This window comes from Procambarus clarkii, chromosome 13 (assembly GCF_040958095.1).
Source record: "Procambarus clarkii isolate CNS0578487 chromosome 13, FALCON_Pclarkii_2.0, whole genome shotgun sequence".
In the NCBI taxonomy this organism is placed as follows: Eukaryota; Metazoa; Arthropoda; class Malacostraca; order Decapoda; family Cambaridae; genus Procambarus; species Procambarus clarkii.
Window position 1 is genome coordinate 40,324,250 of NC_091162.1, and position 12,532 is coordinate 40,336,781.

General features: G+C 42.3%; 1 protein-coding gene across 3 annotated transcripts in view; it reads left to right on the plus strand.

Annotated features, from left to right (window-relative positions):
• LOC123757325 (BTB/POZ domain-containing protein 6-B-like) overlaps nucleotides 1-12,532 on the plus strand; it is a 437,538-nt gene that overhangs the window by 218,037 nt on the left and 206,969 nt on the right. For 2 of the 3 annotated variants that reach the window (XM_069323874.1, XM_069323873.1), the window contains exon 4: nucleotides 9,289-9,522. The exons of the other annotated variant lie outside the window; for it this stretch is intronic. In XM_069323874.1, coding sequence (XP_069179975.1) covers nucleotides 9,289-9,522 — 234 coding nt within the window. The remainder of the gene's footprint in view (nucleotides 1-9,288; nucleotides 9,523-12,532) is intronic. 3 annotated transcript variants of the gene reach the window in all.

Consider the following 12,532-nt stretch of genomic DNA (forward strand, 5'->3'; position numbering starts at 1 on the left):
CTTTTCATTTTGTCATTTGATTATTCTTATTATTTTGATTGATTTTATTATACGAATTTGTATGTCCATTTTATTCATGTTTTGCTTTCTTTAACGTAATTAAAATTGCATTGTTAAAATTTACTTGTGTTTTGTGTGTCTTCTCCTTACCTTACCACAAACGATGTTCCAGATTTTATATTTTTTTTTGTTTCTATGTGACGAGGCCATACCCCTAGCTTTGAACAGCCGAACACCAACGCGTTACCGTCACAATGTATATTATATATATATATATTATATATGTATATTATATATATATATATTATATATATATATATATATATATATATATATATATATATATAATATATAATATATATATATATTAGTATATTATGGTAGCAGTCTTTCCTGTAGACATATATTATTAAATATGAACGAAAAAGTAAGATTAATAATTCTAACACAAATTTTCTCTATCTTACGTTCCTTTTCACTGTTGATGGTATTTCAAAGATCAATTCTCCAAAATTTATTTTTATTTCTAGTCTGACGCGACACTTGAGCGCGTTTTGTAAAACTTATTACATTTTCAAAGACTTTAGTGTACAAACACACAACTGAAACTGAATAGAGCTTACACATCTTCGAGGTTTATATCTACATTTGGGTGAGGTGGATGAGGTGAAAAACGAACTTTCAACATTGGGTATTAAATTCCAACACAAGACAGAACACGAAACAATGGGTATTGAATGGGTATTAAATTCAAACACAAGACAGAACACGAAACAATGGGTATTGAATGGAAGTAATTGTAGAAAGCCTATTGGTCCATATTTCTTGATGCTTCTATATTGGAGCGGAGTCTTGAAGTGGGTAGAATATAGTTGTGCATTAATTGGCTGTTGATTGCTGGTGTTGACTTCTTGATGTGTAGTGCCTCGCAGACATCAAGCCGCCTGCTATCGCTGTATCTATCGATGATTTCTGTGTTGTTTACTAAGATTTCTCTGGTGATGGTTTGTTTGTGGGAAGAGATTATATGTTCCTTAATGGAGCCCTGTTGCTTATGCATCGTTAAACGCCTAGAAAGTGATGTTGTTGTCTTGCCTATATACTGTTTTTTTTGAGGCTTACAGTCCCCAAGAGGGCATTTGAAGGCATAGATGACGTTGGTCTCTTTTAAAGCGTTCTGCTTTGTGTCTGGAGAGTTTCTCATGAGTAGGCTGGCCGTTTTTCTGGTTTTATAGTAAATCGTCAGTTGTATCTTCTGATTTTTGTCTGTAGGGATAACGTTTCTATTGACAATATCTTTCAGGACCCTTTCCTCCGTTTTATGGGCTGTGGAAAAGAAGTTCCTGTAAAATAGTCTAATAGGGGGTTTAGGTGTTGTGTTAGTTGTCTCTTCAGAGGTTGCATGGCGTTTCACTTTCCTTCTTATGATGTCTTCCACGAAACCATTGGAGAAGCCGTTGTTGACTAGGACCTGCCTTACCCTACAGAGTTCTTCGTCGACTTGCTTCCATTCTGAGCTGTGGCTGAGGGCACGGTCGACATAAGCGTTAACAACACTCCTCTTGTACCTGTCCGGGCAGTCACTGTTGGCATTCAGGCACATTCCTATGTTTGTTTCCTTAGTGTAGACTGCAGTGTGGAAAACTCTGCTCCTTTCCATGATTGTTACATCTAGAAAGGGCAGCTTCCCATCCTTCTCCATCTCGTAAGTGAAACGCAACACAGAATTCTGCTCAAATGCCTCCTTCAGGTCCTGCAGATGTCTGACATCAGGTACCTGTGTAAAAATGTCGTCAACATACCTGCAGTATATGGCCGGTTTCAAGTGCATGTCGGCTAAGACTTTTTGCTTGATGGTACCCATGTAGAAGTTTGCAAACAGGACACCTAGGGGAGAACCCATGGCGACCCCATCTACTTGCTTATACATGTGTCCATCCGGACTCAAGAAGGGTGCCTTTTTAGTACAAGCTTGGAGTAGTTTCCTTAGACTGTTTTCTGGTACAGTGGTACCTCGGAATGCGATTGTCCCTGTATGCGAGGTTTTCGGAAGGCGAGCAGTATTTACTCCAAAAATTTGTCTCAGAAGGCGAGGGTTACTTCGGGACGCGAGTTTGTTGATACGCGTACAGGCCGACCTAGCGCGTGGTGGTTCGGCGATCGTCCCCCCTCCGCCCCTCAGTTTACCATTGTCTCGCGCTCAGTGACTACCCCCACATCAATTCTTCTCGCGGATTTTCAGTGTTTTGTTGGATTTTTGGTGATTTGTCTATACAATTTGTTATATATCTCACCATGGGTCCCAAGAAAGCCAGTGGTAAGGATAAAGGCCAGAAAGCTCATGTGAGGATGACAATAGAGGAGAAACAAGAGATCATTCGGAAGCATGAGAACGGTACACGTGTTGTTGAACTTTGTAGGCAGTACAACAAAGCCACATCAACAATATGCACTATACTTAAGAAGAAAAATAAGATTATGGGTGCTAAAGTGGCAAAAGGAGTAAGAACATTAACGGCACAAAGACCACAAATACTTCAAGAAGTGGAAAAGTTGTTATTAATTTGGATACACGACAAGGAGTTGAGGGGTGATAGTGTTTCGGAGGCCATTATTTGTGAGAAAGCCAGGGTGTTGCACGAAGACCTTCTAAAGAATACCCCTGCAACGAGTGTTTAAGGCAAGCAGGGGCTGGTTTGAAAAATTTAGAAAGAGAAGTGGTATCCATAGTGTTACAAGGCATGGGGTTATGTAATGTGATTATGGAAGGGGACTCCCCTTCCAAACAGTAACTCCTCTCCTCCTCCCCCTCCTCACCATCTTCCATACGCCTACAGCACTCGACAGCAAGGTAAGTAATAACTGGAACACAGTTTTATAGGTTTATTTAGATGAATTAGGTAAATTAGGTATAAAAATTTAGTTTGATGTGGGGTTTTTGGGGTAGTCGGGAACGGATTAATTCTTTATTTCCCCTTTATTTCTTATGGGGAAATTAACTTCGGAATGCGAGTTTTCGGAAGGCGAGGCGTCTCCAGGAACGGATTAAACTCGCATTCTGAGGTATGCCTGTATGTCAAGAGGAGTACAGGCTGGATTACGGTACACTCTGTCGGCTATCATCCTGATTGTTTCATCCACAGGTACGTTGGTAAACAGAGATTCTACGTCCAACGAGGCTCTTATCCCTGTGGCCCGTGTTCCCCGTAGCAAGTCAACAAATTCCTTTGGAGATTTCAGGCAGAAGGCGCAAGGGACATAAGGAGTCAGCAAGCCATTGAGTCGTTTCGCCAGTCTGTACGTGGGTGTGGGTATCTGGCTGATGATTGGCCGAAGTGGGTTTCCAGGCTTGTGTGTCTTGACATTTCCATACGCATATCCAGGTTTATATTCCCCAATAATCTTTGGCAGGTGGAGTCCAGATTTCTTGGCGTTCACAGTTTCGATCAATTTGTTGACCTTTGCTTTCAGTTCGGCTGTAGTGTCCTTCGTTACCCTTTGGAATTTAGTTTGCTCAGAGAGTATGAGGTTCATTTTTGCCAGATATTCGTCTTTTTTAAGAATGTCGTATATTGGTGACTTGTCGCCTCTCCTGACAACTATCTCCTTGTTCTCACGAAGGCTCTTAGCTGCCGCTTTGAGCTCGGGGGACAGTATGGTGCTTCTGTAGTTGCCTCGATTCTTTCCTCCTTCCGCAATAAGTTTTGCTTGTAAGGTATCTTTGGTGGTGACCTTCTTTTGTCATATCACGTTATGTCGAGACCGAGTGAGATGGCCCGGAAAGTGGAGTTGGAGATTCTGTTGGACGACATATTCGACCTCGAAGCACAAAAGGTGGTCACCACCAAAGATACCTTACAAGCAGAACTTATTGCGGAAGGAGAAAAGAATCGAGGCAACTACGGAAGCACCATACTGTCCCCCGAGCTCAAAGCGGCAGCTAAGAGCCTTCGTGAGAACAAGGAGATAGTTGTCAGGGGAGGCAACAAGTCGCCAATATACGTCATTTTTAAAAAAGACGAATATCTGGCAAAAATGAACCTCATACTCTCTGACCAAACTAAATTCCAAAGGGTAACGAAGGACACTACAGCCAAACTGAAAGCAAAGGTCAACAAATTGATCGAAACTGTGAACGCCAAGAAATCTGGACTCCACCTGCCAAAGATTATTGGGGAATATAAACCTGGATATGCGTATGGAAATGTCAAGAGACACAAGCCTGGAAACCCACTTCGGCCAATCATCAGCCAGATACCCACACCCACGTACAGACTGGCGAAACGACTCGACGGCTTGCTGACTCCTTATGTCCCTTGCACCTTCAGCCTGAAGTCGCCAAAGGAATTTGTTGACTTGCTGCGGGGAACTCGGGCCACAGGGATAAGAGCCTCGTTGGACGTAGAATCTCTGTTTACCAACGTACCTGTGGATGAAACAATCAGGATGATAGCCGACAGAGTGTACCGTGATCCGGCCTGTACTCTTCTTGACATACCAGAAAACAGTCTAAGGAAACTACTCCAAGCTTGTACTAAAGAGGCACCCTTCTTGAGCCCGGATGGACACATGTATAAGCAAGTAGATGGGGTCGCCATGGGTTCTCCCCTAGGTGTCCTGTTTGCAAACTTCTACATGGGTACCATCGAGCAAAAAGTCTTAGTCGACATGAACTTGAAACCGGCCATATACTGTAGGTATGTTGACGACATTTTTACACAGGTACCTGATGTCAGACATCTGCAGGAGCTGAAGGAGGCATTTGAGCAGAATTCTGTGTTGCGTTTCACTTACGAGATGGAGAAGGATGGGAAGCTGCCCTTTCTAGATGTAACAGTCAAGGAAAGGAGCAGAGTTTTCCACACTGCAGTCTACACTAAGGAAACAAACATAGGAATGTGCCTGAATGCCAACAGTGACTGCCCGGACAGGTACAAGAGGAGTGTTGTTAACGCTTATGTCGATTGTGCCCTCAGCCACAGCTCAGAATGGAAGCAAGTCGACGAAGAACTCTGTAGGGTAAGGCAGGTCCTAGTCAACAACGGCTTCTCCAATGGTTTCGTGGAAGACATCATAAGAAGGAAAGTGAAACTCCATGCAACCTCTGAAGAGACAACTAACACAACACCTATACCCCCTATTAGACTATTTTACAGGAACTTCTTTTCCACAGCCCATAAAACGGAGGAAAGGGTCCTGAAAGATATTGTCAGTAGAAACGTTATCCCTACAGACAAAAATCAGAAGATACAACTGACGATTTACTATAAAACCAGAAAAACGGCCATCCTACTCATGAGAAACTCTCCAGACACAAAGCAGAACGCATTAAAAGAGACCAACGTCGTCTATGCCTTCAAATGCCCTCTTGGGGACTGTAAGCCTAAAAAAAAACAGTATATAGGCAAGACAACAACATCTCTTTCTAGGTGTTTAACGATGCATAAGCAACAGGGCTCCATAAACCCTCAAACCGCGCATATCATATATATATGATATTAGTGACAAAACCGAAACCGCGCACATTATTTATATATGATTTCGTGTCTAGCGCTATAATTTAAACGCCCCGCCTGGGATAGGGGTAGTCATCGGCGAGCCTTGACTAAACATAAACAAACCCCGCCTGGGAAAAAAATCCAGCGTGGGTCCCCTTTGTGTTCAGAGCTCAGTTACCCGGCGGACACCATGGCGAGCGCATCACGTTGCGACGACCGACCCCGCTCAGCGAGACGTTCCTCGCAACCTCTGACCGAGGACGAAATTACTCGTAATTTGTTCCCGGATGGTGATGAGTCTGATATAGACGACTCAGACTTTGATCATGACTATACACAGCCCTCAGAGGTGGATACGACCGACGACGAGTGTGAACATGCTGGCTCCACCAGGGCTAGGCCTAGCACCTTGCCCATGCCTCCTCGCCCTCACTCCACCCCAATTTCAGCAAGACCACACAGTTCATGTGCTCCCTTGCAAGATATTGATGTTTTGCTCGACGATTCTGAAGAAGGTGAATCATTTTCCGGTTTTAGTGACTTAGAATCGGAAAATAGTTTTGCTAGTGCCAGTGGAGGAGTGTGTGGTGTTGCCAAGCGACAATTTGTCGCGTCAGCAGCATCTGGCCAAGCCATGCGGCACCGCATGGCACCACATGAACAAAGACCCTCAACATCGAGGAATTTTCCATCACCATCCCTGCCCGCCCCTACTGTTCCTAGACCTGCTTCAACTCCTGGTACACGGTTTCCTCGCCGTGGTGCCGCTATTGGGTCTAGAAAGACACCCGGTGTTTTTGTGTGGAGTGATGGGACAGATTTTGTTCCACAAATTCCTGTTTTTGATAATTCGGATGTTGGAATTACAGACATTTTCCCTGATAAAGGTGCAGATATGTGTGAAATGGACTAATTTACTGCATATTTTGATGAGCCGCTAATGGAACATCTTGTTCATGAGACGAACAAATATGCGAGTGATCTCATTGATGAGGAGGAGTTATCCGATTTTTCACGTTTGCAGCGATGGAAAGATACGACTGTAGGTGAAATGTATGTGTTTTTGGCACTGTGTATGTTGATGAAACATTGTGTCAAACACGTAATCGATCATTATTGGAGCAAAGACCATACTGTTCCAACACCAATGTTTGGCAAATATATGTCTCGAGACCGATTTGCGATAATCCTCAGGTGTCTTCACTTTGCAAATGATGAAGACAGGAATGATGAAGATAGGCTTTGGAAGGTAAGGCACGTACTGAATGAACTTATCAGAAAGTACAGGGATTTCTACGTACCAGCTCAGAAGCTTGTGATTGACGAATCCCTTGTGCTTTTCAAAGGACGTCTTGCCTTCAAGCAGTATATTCCCTCCAAACGCCACCAATTTGGATTGAAATTCTTTGTACTCTGTGACTGTGAAACAGGAATTGTGTTACATATGATAATGTATACGGGTACAAATGTAGACATTCCTGCTAATGACCAACATGGCTTCTCAGGTAGTGTTGTGAAGTCACTGCTTGCACCATATCTGAACAAGGGCCACATTTTATACACAGATAACTATTATACCAGTCCCTTGCTAACTAGGTTCTTGCTTGATAATAGAACTGGTGAGTGTGGCACAGTGAAGGCAAAACGAAAGGAAATGCCAGTGTTTCCAGGTGCTATGCAGGTTGGTGATTGCGAGCTCAGAAAAACAGGTGGAATGCTTTCAGTGCGGTGGAAAGACAGGCGTGAAGTGAACATGTTGACCACCATTCATGCTGGAACAATGCTGGACAGTGGCAAGGTGAACAGAACCACCAGAGAAATAATCTATAAGCCAGATTGTGTCTTGGACTATAACATCAACATGTGTTTGGTGGATAAATGTGATATGATGGTGGGGCAGTGGAGTGTGTACGGAAAACAGTGAAGTGGACCAAGAAAATGTTTTTCCACCTTGTTGATGTAACAATGCTGAACAGTTACAATATGTATCTTGTCAAAACAGGTGGTAAACGTAATTTCCGTGCATTCAATTTTACTGTAGTAACACAATTACTACAGAAGTTTGGCAAAGTAATTCCTGGTGTACAGAGGCCCATTCTGAACCCGGTATTGCACCATGCTCCAACACCCAGGCTCGCTTTCAGGGATGCCTTTTTGACACACAATCTCAGGTTTTTACCACCAACTGGAAAGCGTGCAGTAGGCCAGCGTGTGTGTGTAGTATGCTGATCAACAACCAAGAGGGAACAGAAAAGAAAAATGGTGATGACTTGTGCACAGCGTGTCAGGTCCCTCTGTGCCATGTCCGATGTTTCAATGAGTATCACAGTCTTGATGACTTCTAAATGTCCAAGACTGGTGCCAAAACATGTAAATACAGAATAAGTGAGTGTATATAATGGAAATAAATCATAAGAAATAGTATATTTTATTGTGAAATAAGACATTTTTGTGCAAATACTTGTGACACTAATATGTGGATACAATATACATTGGCAACAGTTTTATGTTTATAAATCATCTTGTGAGAACATATTGAACCACACCAGTTAAAAAAATGGGTGTAAAATACGCCATAGATACTGTAAATAATAACGCAAAAATAAATTCGCGGCAACTCGCGCGCCCTTCTCCGTCGCGCCTGACTTATCCCGGGCGCACAGCGGTCCAGCGAAGATCAGGCGTGACGTCATCGACGATCTTCTCGGGTCATTTACGTCCACGGTAAGTGTAATTAAAATTTTTTATTATTTTTCCCGTGCTCAGGGAACACAAATAAAGAGATTAAAAAGAAAAAAAAAATTTAAATTTTTTTTTTTGTGCTAAAAAAAACCCCGAGCGGTTTGAGGGTTAAGGAACATATAATCTCTTCCCACAAACAAACCATCACCAGAGAAATCTTAGTAAACAACACAGAAATCATCGATAGATACAGCGATAGCAGGCGGCTTGACGTCTGCGAGGCACTACACATCAAGAAGTCAACACCAGCAATCAACAGCCAATTAATGCACAACTATATTTTACCCACTTCAAGACTCCGCTCCAATATAGAAGCATCAAGAAATATGGACCAATAGGCTTTCTACAATTACATCCATTCAATACCCATTGTTTCGTGTTCTGTCTTGTGTTTGAATTTAATACCCATTGTTTCGTGTTGTCTTGTGTTGGAATTTAATACCCATTGAATACCCATTGTTGAAAGTTCGTTTTTCACCTCATCCACCTCACCCAAATGTAGATATAAACCTCGAAGATGTGTAAGCTCTATTCAGTTTTAGTTGTGTGTTTGTAAACTAAAGTCTTTGAAAATGTAATAAGTTTTACGAAACGCGCTCAAGTGTCGCGTCAGACTAGAAATAAAAATGAATTTTGGAGAATTGATCTTTGAATTACCATCAACAGTGAAAAGGAACGTAAGAAAGATAGAGAAAATTCGTGTTAGAATTATTAATCTTACTTTTTCGGTCATATTTAATAATATATATATATATATATATATATATATATATATATATATATATATATATATATATATATATATATATATATATATATATATATATATATATATATATATAATATATATGAACACAAAATAGAATATGAAACAATGTATACAAGTTAAAGATGTTGGCCTTTTGTGGGTCAATAGGTCTTCTATAGTTTCTGTATTCTTATGTTTTCAGCTATCTTGAAATATAACTGCTTACCCTGTTAATCTTGCATGATAATTATTGACCTTAGTCTCTTTGAATGACAACTACTAACCCAAGTAATCTTGCAGGGTCACAAGTTGATTTTGGCAATGAGTTCTCCTGTGTTTGAGGCCATGTTTTATGGTCCTATGGCACAAAAGGAAAACCTCAGCCTTCCTGACGACCCACCTGAGGCCTTCAGGTGGTTATTGAAGTACATGTACAGCAACTTGAATCCTCTCCCTAGTGTGAAGGTGACAGTACAGGTGTACCACCTGGCCATAAAATACCAGATGGATGCACTAGCCAGTTTTTGCTCAAGGGTAAGTTTAGTGAGCTACAAGTACAGTGTGTGTGTGTTCACTTAATTGAAGTATATGAAGTGAGGCTGATTCATTCCATAAAGAGATTCATTTGAGCCATTAGCCCCAGGCTACCGCTTTTTTTCCCAGGAAGCAAAAATCAGAGGTCTTACCTTCACTGAAATGAATATAAAGTGAGCCCAAAAAAGAGACTTAACAAGAGTAGTGTAGTGAAATGTTTTCATAAATAACCCTAAAAAAAAAATTTAGGCAAGTACATATCCATCATAATCATACACAGATGATAATAAAGAAATTAATGAAATCCTAAAAAAAAAGTATGAAGACATGTTTAGCACCTCAATAAATAGAATGAAAGTGGAAGATCTAGCCAGCTTCTTTATGCATGATATCCAAACCCATGAAAATATAACTGATATCATCATGAACTCCTTAGATTTTGAAAGAGAAATTGACAACATGCCCATGCACTCGGCCTCAGGTCCAGACTCTTGGAATTCAATAGTTATTAACCATTGTGTGCTAATTAGCATTTGCTAATTAGCATTTGTCACCCACAGGCGCATATAAAAAAAAACAATTTCTTCCTAACCTGTTAAGTCGTGTTAACCTGACTACAAAAAAAAAATCAATTGTACTTACCGACGACGTAATTGAGCTGACAATATGGGCGATGACTCGCACCCTGCACGATCGCTCCTGCATAGTGCGTCCCAGAGGCGTCACATGCGGTCTTCAAGCAGCCACAGTTACCACGAATTTATTTTCGCGTCATTATTTACAGTGTCTAGGCAAATTTTATTACCAATATTAGTCACTAATTGTGTTGCATATAATGTTACATCATGGTCATCGTCAATAAATGTTGCATACATCGAGTATACACGTGCGCACACAAATGTTTTCCATTACACCAATATGTTATGTAATCACAATGTTTATTATTATATGTACACACAAGCACGCACTATGTACACGTTACACGTATTGTATATTTGATCACATTTCCGTAGCTGGCAATCACCAATTGCAAGTCTACCGTCAAAACACTGGCATTTCCCTTCTTCGTGCCTTTACTGTGCTAACTAATCCAGTTCTATTTTCAATCAAGAACCTAGCTAGCAATGGACTTGTATAGTAGTTATCTGTGTATAAGATGTGGCCCTTATTCATCCATGGTGCCATCTGTGACTTCACCACACTACTTGCGAAACCATGTTTGTCGTTACCGGGAATGTCTACATTGCTAGCTGAATACAGAATCATGTGTAACATGTATCCTGTTTCACAGTCACACAGTACAAAGAATTTCAATCCAAATCTGTTTCGTTTGGAGGGAATATACTGCTTGAATGAAACACGTTCTTTGAAAAGCACAAGGGATTCGTCAATCACCAGCTTCTGTGCTAGTACGTAAAAATCTCTGAACTTTCCAATCACTTCATTCATATAGTGCCTCACTCGCCAAAGTCTACTAGTATCCTCTGTCCGGTCCTCATTACAGTACAACCTCGATTCAATGTACTATACGGGACCAACCCCAGTTTGTTGGAGCGTTGGATTCGTTGCAAGAGGTGACCTTCAGGAGACGTTTGCGTCAGTGTCTTCATTTTTCTTGTAGACAATAAAAATGCATTATCATATTATATACTGTACCTATATATTATTACTCTACTAACAAATACTGTTACATTTGTTATTTACCTTATTGTTGAAGTTAAGTCCATCTTGAAGTCTCATGGAGTTGTGAATGCTGTACAGTAAATACATACTGTAGTGTATTATGCCGTTAACACTGTGTTGAGTAGTTCTGTTGTATGTTGAGTACTACAATAAAGTTTATGAAAACTATCGTACACTAAAATTACTGCAACTTTAATTTTAACACTATATTTTGATTTGTCAAGAGGCTGGAGTGTTCATTCCGTGACTTTGTTGGACATACCCCTCCCCGCTCAGCTCGTTGTCGCCGTGTGGGGGCTTAGTGGGCGGCTGCCGGAGTGTGATGCTCCTTGGGACAGTCCTCTGTCCTTTTCTAGCCTTGTGCTCCTGCTGCCGTCCTCTCCAATTTTGCTGGGCATCTTTTTCCTTCTGTTTCGTTTTTCTCCCCCCTCTTCTCCTATCTGCTTGCCGTTTCCTGCCGACCTTTTGCTCGTTCTGGTTCTTCCCTTGGACTTCTTCTATTTTGACGCCCAAGTGCTTGAGGAGGCATACTCTTGCACCCGTAGAACTGCAGTACCCGACGTCGAGAGCGAGGGGAACCTTTTATTGTCAATCCCCACTTCGTCACTGAACCCGATCTCGACGGACTGTCGGTTTCTTAAGGTGGCGTTTGTGGGGCGTATACTCACGACGCACCCCTAGGAGGCCCCGACAAGATCGGCGATAGCTTCTTGTTGGGTGTCCTGCCTCTAATTGTGGCTCCATGGTGGGTGTGGGGGCACATTCGTGAATGAATTCTTCTTTTCGTCAAGATGATAACCCGTTTCGGCTTCTTCTGGTTTACCTTCTCAGGCTCGTGGGGTGGGCGACCAAGCCCCCGAGTCGGTCCGTATTGGAAGACCGGGCTCTGTAGCCTCCGCTGCATTGGGCCCCGACCTTGCTCCTCCTTTGGCCTCTCTGACTCCTTCCCCTGGCTCCCCTCCCTCCTCTGTGGTTGGGTCGAGCCCCAAGCCCCCAGTGGTGACTACCTCGTCCCCTGGCGCGGCTCCTTCTCTAGTTGTAACTACTGCGCCTTTTAACCCCTCTCTCTCTGGGGGTTCTCACCGCCGTCCTCGTCACGGCCGCCCTCGCTCGATTCCTTCCAGTTCTGCTACCTATCAAGCCTTGTTTGGTCCCGCTTCGTGGGCCAAATATTTTGATCTCCTCCCTCTTGATTCTGCGCCTCCTGACGATTTCTCCCTCCATCGTCATCTCATTGATTCCGTGGATGCCTCCATTACTTTCAACCCCACTCGTCTCGGCACACGTGTCGTTGCTGCTCCTTCTCAGGATGCTGCTTCCCGCTTGG